Source organism: Myotis myotis, unplaced genomic scaffold (assembly GCF_014108235.1).
Source record: "Myotis myotis isolate mMyoMyo1 unplaced genomic scaffold, mMyoMyo1.p scaffold_m19_p_9, whole genome shotgun sequence".
NCBI lineage: Eukaryota > Metazoa > Chordata > Mammalia > Chiroptera > Vespertilionidae > Myotis > Myotis myotis.
Window position 1 is genome coordinate 53,404,462 of NW_023416401.1, and position 16,847 is coordinate 53,421,308.

The 16,847-nt window shown below is 44.7% G+C and overlaps 1 protein-coding gene across 5 annotated transcripts in view; it reads left to right on the top strand.

Moving 5' to 3' along the window:
- The window catches only part of ATP8B1 (ATPase phospholipid transporting 8B1), a 109,239-nt gene extending 103,911 nt beyond the window's left edge, over positions 1–5,328 (top strand). For 2 of the 5 annotated variants that reach the window (XM_036321738.1, XM_036321737.1), the window contains 3 exons: positions 117–255; positions 2,735–2,865; positions 4,370–5,306. In XM_036321738.1, the coding sequence (XP_036177631.1) occupies positions 117–255; positions 2,735–2,865; positions 4,370–4,594 (495 nt within the window). In that variant the 3' untranslated portion in view covers positions 4,595–5,306. Of the gene's footprint in view, positions 1–116; positions 256–2,734; positions 2,866–4,369 lie in introns of all 5 variants that reach the window. The other 3 variants (XM_036321740.1, XM_036321741.1, XM_036321739.1) reach the window with 2 other exon arrangements.
- Positions 5,329–16,847: the final 11,519 nt, after the last annotated feature.

The following is a 16,847-nucleotide window of genomic DNA, read 5'->3' on the forward strand; positions in this document are numbered from 1 at the left end:
TATTCCAGTCAAATCATGCCTAAGTTGCTGAATTCTGTTTTTCAGAATCCTTAGATCCTTTATTTCTTGTTAACTCCGCAAAGTGAATGCTCTGTTTTTCTCTGGTTTCCCAACAGATTGGCTTGGATACTTCTTACTGGACTTTTGTGAATGCTTTTTCAATTTTTGGAAGCATTGCACTTTATTTTGGCATCATGTTTGACTTACATAGTGCTGGAATACATGTGCTCTTTCCGGCTGCATTTAAATTTACAGGTTGGTATTTTCTTTATAAATTCCAAAAATAAATGTACAGAAAAATATCAAATTGTAAGTTATTACTAGAGAAAATTAATGTCCTGAGAAGAAATTGAATGGTGATATTTGGAAGGGTGGTAATGTGATGTGAGGAAAGCAAATTAAAATAAACAAGATATAATTGTGTATCTGCTAAGTTAGATAAAAGCTCCCTGCCCCCAGTAAAACCTAATATTGGTAGCTTATTGGGGAACAGAATACATGTATTGCTGGTAGCACAATAATACAGTTTAATTATTCCAAAACACTATCTAGGGAAAAAATGAACTATTCAATTTTTTGTACACTTTGACAAGTATTTCCACTTAGGGAAAATACTCTAAGGTAAAACACATCAAATTTTGGAAAGGTAATCTGTACAAACATTGTATCACAACATTTCTAATTATGTTTTGAAAATGGAAATAACCCAAAGACCTAAGAATATAAAATCAGCTAATCCAAGTACAAATCCCATATGATAGAATTCCAGAACTCAAAAGTGGGCTACATTGCCCGGCTGGTATGGCTCAGTGGTTGAGTGTCGACCTATGAACCAGGAGGTCACAGTCCAACTCCCATTCAGGGCACATGCCCAGGTTTCAGGCTCAGTCCCTAGTGAGGGGCATGCAGGAGGCAGCCAATTGCTGATTCTCTTTCATAATTGATGTTTCTATCTCTCCCTCTCCTTTCCTTGCTGAAAAAAATTTTTTAAATTATTTTTTAATATATTTTTATTTATTTCAGAGAGGAATGGAGAGGGAGAGAGAGATAGAAACATCAATGATGAGAGAGAATCATTGATCGGCTTCCTCCTGAATGTCCCCCACTGGGAATCAAGCCCACAACCCAGGCATGTGCCCTTGACCAGAATCGAACCTGGGACCTTTCTGTCCACAGGCCAACGCTCTACCCACTGAGCCAAACCAGCTAAGACTAAAAAAAAATTTGTTTTAAGTGGGCTACATTGGAGATATGTATTCGGAGCAATAAATAGTTACAGAAAATACAATAGTTTACAACTGTATAAAATATAGGACAAATTGACAAATGCTGGAATGAATTTGAATTTATAAATATAAATATTATAAATAAATATCATGAATTGGAAATTATGAACTTCTTATTTTGAATAGAGTAGCTTGGATTTACAATGGCAAAAAAATCCCCATAAACTCGGTTTCCTGTAAAAGATTAGTTGTTTCTTTTTTTACAACCAGTTTTGGCTTGTAAAAGGCGGTTGCTGTGGTAACCCTTTTCTTCTTGGGATTGAGATCATTTTTAAGATTACATTTTTCTTCAGTGACTTGGTTTTAAAATTTTAGTATCTAGTTACTTAGACTATTCCCATGGGGATTAGTTTTTAAACCCAGACACATTTTTCAGTGTAGAAACCACATTTAAAAAACTATACCTGAAACCTATATAATTTTATTAACTAATGTCACCCCAATATGTATATTCAATAAAAAATAAATTTTAAAAAAAGACCATTATTTTTAGAAACTTACAGTGTAAGTACAATGTTGTGTGAAAAATTTGGCTCTAGTTTTAAAATTGAGTAGTATCTGTGATGATCTGGTTGTATATTGAAATGAATTGTTACTTCCTCTGACATCAACTAGAAGCCGAATTACAGTGGAAAATGCCTGGATCTCGCCAGTCGAATGAATGTGGGTCTTAATTTGGGAGTTGCCATAGCTAGTTCTCTTATCTTGGGCAAGGAACTTCTTCATGACTCAATTCCCTTCCATCGAAAAAAGGGAATATTCATCTCTCAGAACTGATTATATGGCATGATCGTGTCATACACCTAAGATAAAGCCTAGCACACAAGTGGCAATATTAGTTAGTATTTGGAGTTTCAAACCAAAACTGTAAATAGGAAAGTGCTGTTTTAAGTTCCTAAAAAAATTCAGAAGTGTAGATTGCCTAATTCTGTATTTTTAATCAATGCACCCTGTCAACAAATGCACTTTTTTCCCCCTTATTTGTTCACTTATGCACATTTGTCTTGTTCCAGAGACTTTAAGCAAAGCAAAATTTGGTAGGTAATCTGATTTTAAAATGTTGATTTCGTAAGCAGTGATGGGACATTTTGGAAGGGTAATCTGCTTCTTGTAAAACTTCAACAGGGGCCGGGGCCGGTTTGGCTCAGTGGATAGAGCGTCGGCCTGCGGACTGAAGGGTCCCAGGTTCGATTCCGGTCAAGGGCATGTACCTGGGTTGCGGGCACATCCCCAGTGGGAGATGTGCAGGAGGCGGCTGATCGATGTTTCTCTCTCATCGATGTTTCTGACTCTCTATCTCTCTCCCTTCCTCTCTGTAAAAAATCAATAAAATATATTTTAAAAAAAAAAAAAAACTTCAACAGGGGATCCATTTATGGACTATGGAACAGGACCTGTGTCCCTAGGATGGGAGGACCCCTGTGACTCTTTCTCCATGTTTCTTACAGGCACAGCTTCAAATGCTCTGAGACAGCCATACATTTGGTTGACCATCATTTTGACCGTGGCAGTGTGCTTACTGCCTGTCGTTGCCATCCGCTTCCTGTCCATGACCATTTGGCCATCAGAAAGTGATAAGGTATAGAAAAAATACTCTTTGTCCTAGCTCTGAGTGCCCCTCACAAAAATCAAAACAGCATTTCCTACCCTGGCTGGTTTGCTGAGTGGTTAGAGCATCAGCCTGCAGACAGAAGGGTCTTGGGTTCAATTCCAGGTCAAGGGCACATACATCAGATGCAGGTTAGATCTCAGGCCCTAGTCGGTGCACGAGCAGGAGGCAACCAAGAGATGTGTCTCTCTCACATCGATGTTTCTCTCTCTCCTCTGCTCCCTCTCTTCCACTCCCTCTAAAAAAAAATCAATGGGAAAAATATTATTGGGTAAGGATTAAAAGAAAAAAGCATTACTTAAAAACAGCTTTCCTACACAAGTCTAAGCTTTTCGGAAGTTTGGTATGAACATTTTTTTATGACTACTATTTCTTTAACACCATCTTGCAAATACGTCCTTTGGGGTAGGCATTTTTGTTTGCTCGCTTTTTGTTACAAAAATTATCAAACCTGCAAGGAAAAATGGCACAGAACCCCCATATATCTATCTCTCAATTTAACAATTGCACTACTAACATTCTGCCATGCAAATAGGTTCGGGTTTCTTTCTTCATTTAAAGAAAAATGTCACCTTGTAGCTAGATCCTTTGAGATACAAGAAAGCTGTGGCTGAACAATAATGTGGCTGAACTACTCGCATAATAATTAGCAGGCTTTGGGCTCTGTGGATGAGCAATTTAATGCTATCAAAAAGTACTGGGGTTCTTTTAATCTCTCCCCTCTGCTGTTTTCATCTTGAAGTGAAAGGATAGATCTACAGCAGTTCCAGCATCGCTGCATCCTGACATGTCTATATCCAGGGAATTACTCTATCATTTTCCCTTTAGGAGCCTAGAGACTTTTCCTGGAAGGGCCGGCCCACTTTCCTCCAGTCTCATAGGCCAGAATTAAGCCACATGCTCATTCCTGGCCTGTACCAAGCAGGGGAGATCAGTCAGTCCCAACCCTGGGAGTGGCACAGGTCCCAGGAGGAATGCGGCTGTATGGAGCACAGGGTACCTGAATGAATTCAGTTTCCATCAGAGAGTAGGTGCTAGGTTGGCAACCTGCATAACCCCTGGATCTCCCTTTTCCACTGACAAGTGTGTGCAGTAGCAACGAGGGAAAGAATTTCCTCCTGAACCCGAATCAGTCTGATTTAGGAATTGGAAAGAGCATGAGCTTAGGAGCTTAGGTTACCCATCTTCTAGCTCCAAGATCTAAACCTCACATCCTCACGTAACACTTCTAATCTCTCTCTCTATCTCTAGCCCCTCCCCCCTCCCTTCTTCCCTCTTCCCCTCCCTTCCTCCCCATTTTCTCATCTATAAAGTGAGGGTGGTGATGCCCGCCTCAGCATGTTGTGGGAAAGCCTGTTATAGGTCCTCCATTAACATTTGATCCTGTCCCTGTCCTGTTAGCCAGACTTCTGCCTTCATCTCCATTCCATCAGCCCGTTCCGTTTAGCCTTGACCCATCTCTCTCCCTCTGTAGATTCAGAAGCATCGCAAACGATTAAAAGCAGAAGAGCAGTGGAAGCGGCGGCCATACGTGTTCCGTCGTGGCATGTCCTCCAGGCGCTCGGCCTACGCCTTCTCCCACCAGCGGGGTTACGCGGACCTCATCTCCACCGGGCGCAGCATCCGCAAGAAGCGCTCGCCCCTGGACGCAATCATCGCTGATGGGACGGCAGAGTACAGGCGAACTGTGGAGAGTTGATGCACGGGCCTCAAACTGCCTGGAGCAAAACAATCACCCAGAGGAAACGTCTTGCTTTTTGTTTTTGTATGAAACTCTCAGGACTAGTTTTAAAAAACTGAACTTGTCACAAGGATTTTGAAGACATAATCTTGTTGACAAACTACTTGGGTTGGACTATTAAGCAATAGCAAAGCCAAGAATACCTTTTTAAAAGTCCTATTGTTCAACTGTTTATGTTCATTAGGATTCAAAGGGAAATTTGTAAGCCAGTCTCAATCTAGAACAGAATTAGAAAACGGTCTTGTATTTCAATTCAAATGGTATTGCATCATAAAATTTGAATTCGATATTTCAGTCGGGGATCGTCAACGAGAATTTCCCTGAGGGATATATATATATATGCGCCACCTTTTAACCAAGATCTTTCATTTATGATGGTAGTGAGAAAAGATTCATGAATGTTCATCACCTGGAGCTCAGTGGTCCATGGCTTTTTCAGAATTGTCAAGGGGCTAATGGTTCATGTTCTCAAATTGGTTTAATAATTCAATCAAAGAAAATGACTTCAGATTTCATAAGTACAAGGTTTTAGTCTGTTTTAGTTTACTATGAGGTTAAAAAAGCACATTGCATACCTTTACTCTTACTATTCCATATTACTTTAGCCACTTCCTGTAGTTCTGGGTGAGTTTGTCCCCTACTTTCTTAAAAAAAAAAAAAAAAAAAAAAAGGATTTAAATATGTATGGGCTTTTTAAAAAAAAAAAGTTAAAAAAAACTGAGGATATCAGTGATAAATTGAAAAATATTTTGCAAAGCTTTCTTTTGAAAAGCAAACTTTGTGCCTACCTATATGTAAAGTATTTTATAAGAGACTTTACTATATGTAAAGTATTTAACAGAGACCTCATTCTTTTATACTTGTTAGATCTTGAGAGAAAAGGGCTGTTGGTAGCTACATTTCTAATACTGCGAGGCAAAAGTTATTTTTCCAGAAGCTTTTCTCATTCTGTTTTTCAGTGTCCATATTTTCGTGAAGATGCAGAAGTGTTTTCAATGATTCTGTTTGTTAGGCTGTGAACATTCACAGTACCTGTCCCATTGAATTCCTATGAGGAAATCTCAGCATGTACATCGTTCACTTTCTAGGTATGATAAAAGAATGTATGGCTCTTTATGGAAGCAAATTTCTGAAAGTTTACAACTTCTCTTTATCTTGTAAATTTTTTAAAAATTGTAAGTGGTTTTTTGTGTGTGTGTGTGTTTGTAAAGAAAAGTTAGCTTGTGTAATTGTTTCAGATTTCTCTCCCATTTTGTGAATTGTGGGAAAGGTTGAGAATGCAAATGTGTCAAAGACTTATGTTGCGGGGTGCAATATTAACAATTTTAAAATTGCTTTGGATAAATTATTTCTACATTCTGTAAATCTGAGATTTAATGTATATTTTTGTTTAAAAAATAAATGATTTAGTAAAATCTTTGGAAAATATAATCTTTTAAAATATCTTTTAAGTTGGGTTATTTATTTTACAGTTGTATAGATGACATAAGAATCTAAGCCTGCAAAATTTCTACAGGAACTAAGGGGTCCTCAGGTGGTGAGAAATAAAGGTAGGGGCAGAGTACTAGGTGTTAGGGGAGAAGTGACTGAGAAACGGTGATCAGACTTTGAAGTCTCAGGGTATGGGTTCATAAACGTAGTTGATAAAACAATGGCAGAGTTGAGAGAATTAACTCCAATTTAAAAAAAAATTTTACTGTGGGTCTCATGCTATGAGCATCACTTGATAAGGAGAAATCACTCATGAAAGGAAGAGTCAATAGATGTGGTACCCAACCTTCAGCAACCACCCTGATCACTCAGCAGCCCTCATCCTGGAGGCAAGAGCTCCACCACAAGCAACCCGTTAAAGGCTCAGGTGATGGTAAGCCTTCTTTTAGCAACATTTTTAAGTTTAGGTATGTATATTATTTTGTTTTATTTTAGATATAATGCTACTGCACACTTAATGGACTACATTATAGTGTAAACATAACTTTTATATGCACTGGGAAACCAATAAATTAGTGTGACTTGCTTTATTGTAACATTCTCTTATGACAGTGCTCTGGAACCAAGCCTGCACTATCAACAAGGGAGGCCTGTGTATCATTTATACTTCAAAGGAAGCTGAGAGGCTGAGAGAGAGAGAGAGAGAGAGAGAGAGAGAGAGAGAGAGAGAGAGGTGGGTAGTGAGACTTTTAAAAATTGAATTTTCTTTTTAAACTTCTTTAGTTTTGAACCATATGAATATATTATCAACTCCAAAAATTAAATAACAATAAAAATGGTTATTAAGCCAGAACCGGTTTGGCTCAGTGGATAGAGCATCGGCCTGCGGACTCAAGGGTCCTGGGTTCAATTCCGGTCAAGGGCATGTACCTTGGTTGTGGGCACATCCCCAGTGAGGGAGGTGCAGGAGGCGGCTGATTGGTGTTTCTCTCTCATCGATGTTTCTAACTTTCTATCCCCTCTCCCTTCCTCTCTGTAGAAAATCAATAAAACATTTAAAAAAAATGGTTATTAAGCCAAAAAAAATATGGTAGTTTGAGTTGGTATTTTTCCCACTTAATATTACAAATCCTCTCAAACTTAGAATCTCCCTAGCCCACAAATTTCTAGAGCAGCAACCCATAGCTCTCTACTTTGCCCCTTTGGGTGACCTGGGTAGCATCCTGTTCATGGTTATAGACTGAGCAGTGGGCTTTGTTAGGCCATTTATATGCAAACAAGTTTCCTTTGCCTTCAGAAAAGCCTGGGTAACATTTTTTTAAAATATATTTTTATTGATTTCAGAGAGGGAGAGTGAGAGATAGAAACATCAATGATGAGGGAGAATCTGATTGCCTGCCTCATGCAGGCCCCCTACTGGGGATGGAGCCCCACAACCCCAGCATATGCCCAGACCAGGAATCGAACCGTGACCTTCTGAGCCACCCCAGCTGGGCCTATATATATATATATATATATATATATATATATATATATATATATATATATACATACATACATACTAGAGGCCCAGTGCACAGATTCGTGCGGGAGAGAGGGGGTCCCTCAGCCTGGTCTGTGCCCTCTCGCAATCTGGGACCTCTCGGGGGATGCAGAGTGCGCCAAGTGGCAGGCATCCAGAGAGGAGCAAAGCCCTGGCTGGGCGCCATGCTGCTAGCACTCATCCCAGCCCGCTGCACCTGCTGCAGCCACTGCTCGGTAGTGCTGCCACGGAGTCAGGAGAGGCTCCCGCCGCTGCAGCTGTGCTAGCCAGCCATGAGCCCGGCTTCTGGCTGAGGGTCGCTCCCCCTGTGGGAGCACACTGACTACCACAGGGCAGCTCCTGCCTTGAGCATCTTGCCTCCTGGTGGTCAGTGTGCATCATAGCAACTGGTCATTCCAGTTGTTTGGTCATAATGGTTGCTTAGGCATATATATATATACACACATATATATATATATATATACACATATATATATTTTATATATCTTATATATATATCTATATATATCTATATATCTAGATAAGTAGATTTTTTTTTTTATTGATTTCTGAGGAAATAGCCTGGGAAACACATCTTAAGGTCATGTCACAGAAGTGGAAACTCCAACAGTATTTGAGAGAATGTTCCAGCTTGAAAGACCAGTACAGATCTGTCTTTATGCTGTCCAAACAGCAGCTAAAATGACGCAGGTAATAGTAAGATGCACAGGAAGAAATCACTGTTTAAAAATTATCAGGAATTTGGCCTCAAAATGAACAAAATCCTAATGCAGCTCTTTACAATAAATATTAAGACGAAGGGAAATTCTAACATGGAGAGAAATCCAAACCGCTCAACCAAGGATGGTGGTTAAAACTTAGGATGCTCCTGCCAAATTCAGGATATGGGTTACTCACTCCAGATAACCTGTTCAGGATCTCCAGTTGGAGAGATTACCAATGTTCCTTTTGGCCCTGATACTGTTAAGCAGTATCACCCTGGAAGTGCTGTCATAAACCCTGGAATGTCTCCCTGTGTCCGGCTCTCACCCGGGGATTTAATCTCCACCCGGGGATTAAAGATATTGGATCTGGCTTGTGAGGCCAACATGGGAGAGTTCTTTAGTCTAGCATTTCTCATCAGGAATCAATTCTCTTAGGTGCTCAACCTTTAGAAAAGAGGTTGATTTGCCCACTGGGAGTCATCTTGCAGTTTTATTCTAAAGTGGTTCTGCTGAGCCAAGGTGCATAATGAATTAGCCAGTCTATGGAAATCCTATAGGAGGTTTCGGGTTACCATCTGCTTTGGGATTCCACCTGCCTTCAGCTTCCTTAGTTAAACTTTGTGTGACCAACATGAAGATATATGCTTACTGAAGTGTAATAAAGTATCACTAAGGACTGTTTCTAAAGGTAGAGTTTTGGTTCAAGTTTCTGGAAAAACTTGCATCAAGATTTTATCATTGCAAACATCTTGAATAAATTCGGACCAAGAAGAGCTCTTTTCAATTATCTGCGTATGTTCAAGACTGGGACATTCCTTAGGATTTTGTGACTTGGGGTGAAAATACTTTAATGACCTGCTCCACCAGCAAAAAGTCTCTTACATCAAGAAATCAGCAGCAGGGCCTCAGAGACCCTCGGGCCTCATCTCTTGCTAAACTGATGCGATGATTGTGCTCTTCAAACTAAGCTGGGCGAGTTCTTCCTCTTTGCTTAGAGGACACAACTCCTCCATTTGACTGCCCTCAACTTTCTTGAAGGTTATCCCAAAACCCACATTGTAACCAGGATAATGCAGTGCAGAAATTAGCTCAGGCTGATGGTAATTGTGTCTTCAGAAAGCAATGCCTTGCCAGGGCACATGCAGCCTGCTGAGCATGTAGGGAAACTGGGGTGGATCCCGAGAGCAAAAGGAAGTCGTGGGAGGTTGCCAGCTGGAGGATGGAATGGTTGGGTTTGTGTTTGTAAGTGTTCGCCCCGGTTGGAGTGGAGATTAGACTGGAGAGAAGAGAGGGATCCGGAACACGGGAGGGAGGGTACTACTTGCATTGTAGTAGAAGGAAGGGAAGGGCGTGGAAGCAGGAAAGTTTGAGGGCTTTAAGGGAGGGCTGTCAGAGAGCTCCTATTTAACGGCATGATGGAGCAGACCGGTCACTTGCTGAGAGCCGGAGCAGAGGAAAAGATTGCGGAATCTTAGACATTCTGATTCTGGCCACAATTCTCCAAGGCGAAGGGGTGGGGTGAGGGTGGGGAATGGGGCGGTGCACCAGCAGCCCTCAGCAGTTCGGTTGAAGGCTTAAAGGTTTGATTCATGCAGGAACAAAAAAATAGCAGTAATTAACTATTAATACCATTTATATCCTAATTCAGAAGGCTCACTAGATGCCAAGCACATACGAGGCATCTTTGCATACCTGATCTCTTATCAACCTCACAGCAACCTTTCCAGAGAAGGATTATTATCATTTTACAGTAAAAAAAAAAAAAAAAAAAAAAAGTCTGCAGTGCCCTTCCAGGCACGGCTCAGTGGTTGAGCATCAACCTATGAACCAGGAGGTCACCATCAGTTTCTGGTCAGGGCACCTGCTGGGGTTGGGGCTCGATTCCCAGCGTGAGGTGTGCAGGAGGCAGCTGATCAATGATTCTCTCTCATCGTTGATGTTTCCATCTCTCTCTCCCTCTCCCCTCCTCTGAAATCAATAAAAATATATTTTTTTTAAAAAAGTCTGTGGCTTAGGTTAAGGAACCCGACCAGGTGGAGGAGTCCTCTGTCCTATGTTGATATACAGGCATACTTTAGGGAAGTTGTGGGTTCTGTTCCAGATCAATACAGTGAGTATCCAATAAAGCTCGCCTTAATCTTTTTGCAGGGGGGGGGGGGGGGGGGGTCTTGCCTTCAATTTGTTTAAAAACCGCAACATCTGTGGCGCGCAATAAAGCCAAACGAGGTAGCTTGAGGATAAGCCCAGCTGAGAAGAATTATTATTCAACCCACCTAATGGGGGGCATGTAGTAGCACCTGAACATCTCATTCATCTTTGTTTTTTGGAAAAGATTCTAGAAAAAGAGCTTACAAGCAAGCAGTGCACAAACATAAAGGAGCCCGAAAATCACTGAAATAAATTAACCAGCAAACCTAGGTGCTTGCAATGACCTCTGCAACAGGGAAGAAAGTTACGTTTTCAAGTCCTTAAATTAATGTTACCTCGTAACTCTAAGTCCCACTTTTGTTTGCTGCCTCAAGCCGGGTTTAAATATTACTGAGATTGTTGGACATGTGGACGTCTTCGCTAATTAAGCGACCACTAGGCTGCTCCCCACCCCACCCCCGTTCCCGGCCCGGGGGGGGGGGGGGGGGGGGGGGGGGGGATACAGAGGAGCGAGCCCTCAAGGCACTTAGTGATTTTTGCCTCTTCTGTCTCCAAAGACTGTTTTGAGGTGCAAATAACTGAAAAAGCTCTAAAGACACCTGTTGATTTGCTAGGAGTTGGGCCCGGAGAGCCGTGTTCCGGCGACCCGCGCAGCCTGAGGGTCCCCTCCTCGCCCGCAGGTGGGCCAGGCAGCCGGAAAGGCAGGACCGGGAGGGGAGCCGGAAGTGGCCCAGAGAAAACATGGCGGCGGCAGCTTCGCGTCACCTGAGCGCAAGCCGGCGGCCGCTACGGTGGCCCCTGGGAGTCAATACGCTTTTAGGACGGCGATTCGCACCCAGCGCCAGCTGGAGCCTAAGGGGCATCAACCCCGAGACTGGGGCAACCCTGAGTGCGCGGGGAGGTGGAGCGCAAAGGGGCGCGGGAAGAGGGCGCCCAGCGCTGGCCAGAGTCGGAGGAGGAGACGAAGAGCAGTAGCTATTCATGCAATTCATGCCATGTATGCATGCGTTCATCGGCACCTACAAACTTCAGTTTGTTCTTGGAAGTGACCCTGTCAACGACGCTGTAGGGAAAGTTCTGCTTCCAGAAGGCGGTTGGACTAAAGGAGACTAAAAGATAGTTATCAATCGCTTGCTGAGGGCGAGGCTCTGTGCTAAATGCCCCGGAAGGATGCCAGGAACGCATTTTACCTACAATCCAGTGGGGACATGTAAGGGCCTGGGAGACCCAGTGAGCACAGGCAAGTACATGCGGGATGTGGGCAGATAAAGAGAGAATCCCACTGGGAAAGAGGCGGTGCAACCCCACCACTTTTTATTTATTACGGAGGGAGCGCGGGAGGTAAAGGCTGATGGTGGTGAGCAGAGGGGATGGTCTGCAGGAGCTGTGTTCCCTAAAGATTCCTGCCTATTAGTTTCAGGGCAAGTCAAAGACATCGCAGTTATTTTATGTAAATGAAATACCTGGAGACTTCTTTGAAACCAATAAACATACTAAAAAATAACAATATGCATCCCACTAAGGGGGAGATTGCACCTTGCATTGGCTACTGGTTTAAGGCATAGATGGCACTCATTGAATGTCATAACTAAAAATAATAGCAGCTGTTCTCTGTTAAGCCAACTGCTTCTGGGTAATGGGGTATGCATCAGTCTATTGTTGCAACAATAAAGCTGTGTAACAAAATGCTGCAAAACTCAGAGGCAGCACAGCAATCATTTTTTCTCACTCACATCTAGGGGTCGGTTGATCTGGCCTGAGTTCAGTTGGGCTTGCCTCCAAGCTGCAGGTTCTCACCTTCCTTGGACCAGTGGGTTGATTGGGGTATGTTCTTGTGATGATGGCAGAAGAAAATAAGCTCAAGTGTACAAGCACAGTTGAAAGCTTTCATTGCATCACATATCCCACGGGCAAAGAAAATCCACATGACCAGACACTACGTACATGAAGCAGGGAAGTATATTTCTCCCATGTAAGAAAGGGGAGCATGTGTGAACATTTAAAACAATAACCTAATTTAACACAAGGCCCATGATTAGACCAGTGAACTCCACAGGTGTGAGCCCATCGTCACACTTGCCTCCCTGAAATGTGTTCCCTGGCTAGAGAAGGTAGTATGTACATGGAGATGGACTCAGCATTCTGTAAGTCCACAGGTGCTGGTGCTGCAGGCAGGGAGGGCACACCTCTACGTAGACTATGACTATACTCGAGAGGCATATTGTTGCCTCCTCCTCTAGGGGTCTAATGTAAAAAATCCACCCCCACCAGGTGGCCACCTGGTTCCCCCAAAGATTGGTGTCCTATCAGGTCCTCAAAGTTGGCTTCTGCTGTTGGCCAGTTGGGTGCTCTGCAGTGGCAGCAGCCAGACAGATCAGCCTGATGAAGGGCAGTCCATGAGGTCAGAGCCATGCATAACCTCCATCCTGTTACTATAGCCACTTTGCACATGGTTTCTTTGAGCAAACACTGGGGTGTTTGGGGACAAAGACCAATGTCCACAGATTACAGAGACCTGCTCCATGTTGAATGCCTTCTAATGGACATTTACATCAGACGATACATCCAATTTTATGGATCAGGTAAAACTAAAGTCATGAAGGGCCGTTCAAATGCCAGTCTTTTATTGCTACCTGACAGGAGCTGCAGCCAGCCTGCCATGAGGGAGCTGGGGTAATGAGTACCGACTTCCCCACCTCCCTCTACTCTTCCAACAGTGCTCCCCTTGGGTTGTATGGGACCAGACCCAGAGAGCCCACAGATGTGGTCCACAGAGGTCAGCCTCTAGAGGCACAGAACAGGATGAAGAGGAGAAATTCATCTGGATGGGCTGTGGTCGCAGCCCCTAAGATGATTCCCACTGAGCTCCACCTCCTGGTATTCACCCTCTGTGTAGTCCTTGGTCATGTTGCACTAGGGTTGGTCTTTGTGGCCAGTAGACTATAGCAGAAATGATGAAATGCCACTTTACCTATTAGGTTGCTATAGTAGGCAGCTAAGGCGGCCTCCATGACCCCTGCCTCCTAATATGCATGCCCTGGTTTAAAACCCTTTCTTGGAGTGTTGGCTGGACCGAGTGACTCGATTCTAATGAAGAGGACATGGTAAAGTGATGGGATATCACTTCTAAGAGTTGGCTGCAAGAGACTCTTGCCGTCTTGCTTGCTCTGATGACGCAAGCTGCCCTGTGGAGAACCCCACATAGCAAGGGACTGAGGGAGACCTCTGGCTAACAGCCCATAAGGAACTGATTCCTGTCAACACCCTCCAGTGAGCATGGAAAAGGACCCACCCCAGGTGAGACTTAAGAATCTTACATTTCAATGACTGCAACCCCTGCTGACACCTTGATCGCAGTCTTTAGAGAGACCCTGAGCCAGAACCTCTAGCTAAGCCACTCCTGAATTCCTGACTCTCTGAAAGTATGTGAGGTCATAAATGTTTGTTGTTTTAAGGTCCTAAAGTTTGGGGTAATTGCTTTGTAGTTATAGATAATATGTGAGCAAGCAAAAAAAAAAAAAAAATTCAGGAAGGATGGAAGGGAAAATCTATGAAATCAAGTGAAATACTGAAGAAAAATATTTGGTTTATATTCTTGATAGACTTTGAACCTGTGTATAGAGTTATTTTTAGACTTTTTTTATGAGAAAAATGTTTTCCTTTGACTCAAGGACAAACTCTGGTATTTCACTACATTGAGAATATTTAAAGGCAGAACAAGAATTCCAACCAGGTTTGAAGCCCTAGTTCTTTTCACAACATTATTATGCCTCCCTATAGTGACCCTTATAACTTTAAATAAAAATATACCACAGCCCTGGCCAGTGTGGCTCAGTTGGTTGGTGTCATCCTGTGCCTTTTGGATTCCCTGTCAGGGCACATGCAGGCATGGGGCTGCAGGAGGCCACCGATCGATGTTCTGTTCTCACATCGACATTTCTCCCTCTCCCTCTCCCTTCCTCTCTCTCTAAAAATCAATTTAAAATTATAATTATATATACCATTGTCCAAGTCATAAATACAGAAGTATGTTCATTAATTTAAGTTAGAAAGTCAAAGTGTCATATTTCAAAACAGGAAATGCATGTGAGCAAGGACTACTCTTATCTATGTTCCTCATGCCCACCCCCCACCCCACCTTATTGCTGGTGCTCAATACATCTAATGAGGAAGAAACTGAGGGTCCCTGTGATTTTGATTAAATTCAGTTTTAAATCCTAACTCTAAAAATCCTCTCTCTCTCTCTCTCCCCCTCAGAGACCCAGACTTCCACCCAGATAATCAGCAATCCGGAGGCAGCAGAAGACAGTGGCTGGGCCTTGAGCATTGGTCCCACAGTCCGGACCTCTGGCAGCCTGAAGATAACATCTCGCTTCAGGTCCGGAGCCCTAAGGTGGAACAACCCCTGTCTCCTTTCCCATGAGACCAGACAGGGGGACCCTGGAAAGGACCTCAGGGATGTCCTCAAGACCTGGAGAAATGACTCATCACCCTTCCTTCACCTCCCACCCATCAGCTGCTAACATGACCCAAAGCCCTGACTCACGGTGTCTGGTGATTTCGCCCTACATAATCTGTACCTACAGCCAGCGAGTGTGGTTTGGAGAATTAGCTTCCCGCCGCCTCCGTACGGGTCAATTCAATATCTACACTAATAAAAGAGAAACATGGTAATTGGCGTACGACCGCTACCCTTTTCATTGGCTAATCAGCGAGATATGCAAATTAACTGTCAGCCAAGATGGCAGCCGGCAGCCAGGCAGCTTGAAACTAACATGAGGCTTGCTTGCCTCAGTGATGGAGGACTCCAACGTTCCCCGCCTGCCGCTGCAGGCCTCTGAGCTGGCAGTTTGAAACATTTTAACAACAACAAAAAAAAACCCAGAAACCAGCTTTCAGCGAACTGGGATCTCAGAGCTGGAGTTATACATTGTTTTGATTACCTACTTTTACCAGCGGAGGCCCAAGAGCTGGAGCCTCAGAGCTAAAGCTGGCCCAGAATTAAAAAAAAAAAAGAAAAGAAAAAAAGGAGCGGTTGGGAGCTTCCGTCACCCGCCAGCCTGAAAATGGCCCTCAGCCCCTCAACCAGACTGGCCAGGCACCCCAGTGGGGACCCCCACCCTGAAGGGTGTGTGACCAGCTGCAAACAGCCATCAGCCCCTCACCCAGGCTGGCCAGGCACCCCAGTGGGGACCCCAACCCTGAAGGGTGTGTGACCAGCTGCAAACAACCATCATCCCCACATCCAGGCTGGCCAGGCACCCCAGTGGGGACCCCCCACCCTGATCCAGGACACCCTTCAGGAGAAAACCAGCCGGCCCCGCCCATGCACCAGGCCTCTATCCTATATAGTAAAAGGGTAATATGCCTCCCAGCACCGGGATCAGCAGAACCGAGAGGCCTCCCGGCACCGGGATCAGCATGACAGGGGGCAGCGCCCAAACCCCCTGATCGCCCTGTGGCTCTGTGTGTGACAGGGGGTGGGGCCACAACCTCCCTATCTGCCCTGCTCTGTTCGTGACAGGGGAAGGCGCCCCAACCTCCTGATCAGCCCTGCTCTGTGCCTGATACGGGGGAGCTCCCCAACCTCTGATCACCCTGCGGCTCTGTGTGTGACAGGGTGTGGTGCCCCAACTCCCCTCCCCCCCCACGGGCCCTGCCCTGTGTGTGACAGGGTAGAGCCATAACCTCCCCATCAGCCCTGCCCTGAGTGTGAGAGTGGCAGCGTCCCAACCCCCTGATCCGCCCTGCTCTGTGTGTGACGGGGGCGGTGCCCCAACTCCCCTATTGGCCCTACTCTAGAGTGACAGAGGGAGCTCCCCAACCCCCTAATGGGCCCTGCTCTGTGCGTGACAGAGGGTGGCACTGCAACCTCCCCATCGACCCTGCCTTGAGTGTGACAGGGGGCGGCGCCCCAACTCCCCAATCGGCCCTGCTCTGAGCCCAACCAGGGGCTGCACCTAGGGATTGGGCCTGCCCTCTGCCACCCGGGAGCAAGCCTAAGCCAGCAGGTCGTTATCTCCCGAGGGGTCCCAGACTTCGAGAGGGCACAGGCCGGGCTGAGGGACCCCCCTCCTTCCCCCCGAGTGCACAGATTTTTGTGCACCGGGCCTCTAGTAAAACTATATTTTCCTTCTATACTGCAAACTCCTGCTCGTGCATTTCCTTGGGCCAGTACGTGCAGGCAGGCAGGCTCCAGGAAAAACCACAGGAGTTCTGGTCACAAAGACACTAATTCCACAAGCAGGCCCACCCCTGGGGATATGGGCCGGAATCCTGTTTCCCAGAGGGCCCTGGAGCCCACTGCTGGGGGCAGAATTGTAAAATTCGCCCGAGAAAGCAGAAAGTAGGGAGGAGGAGACGGAAGGGAGCGACTTGCTCCCCC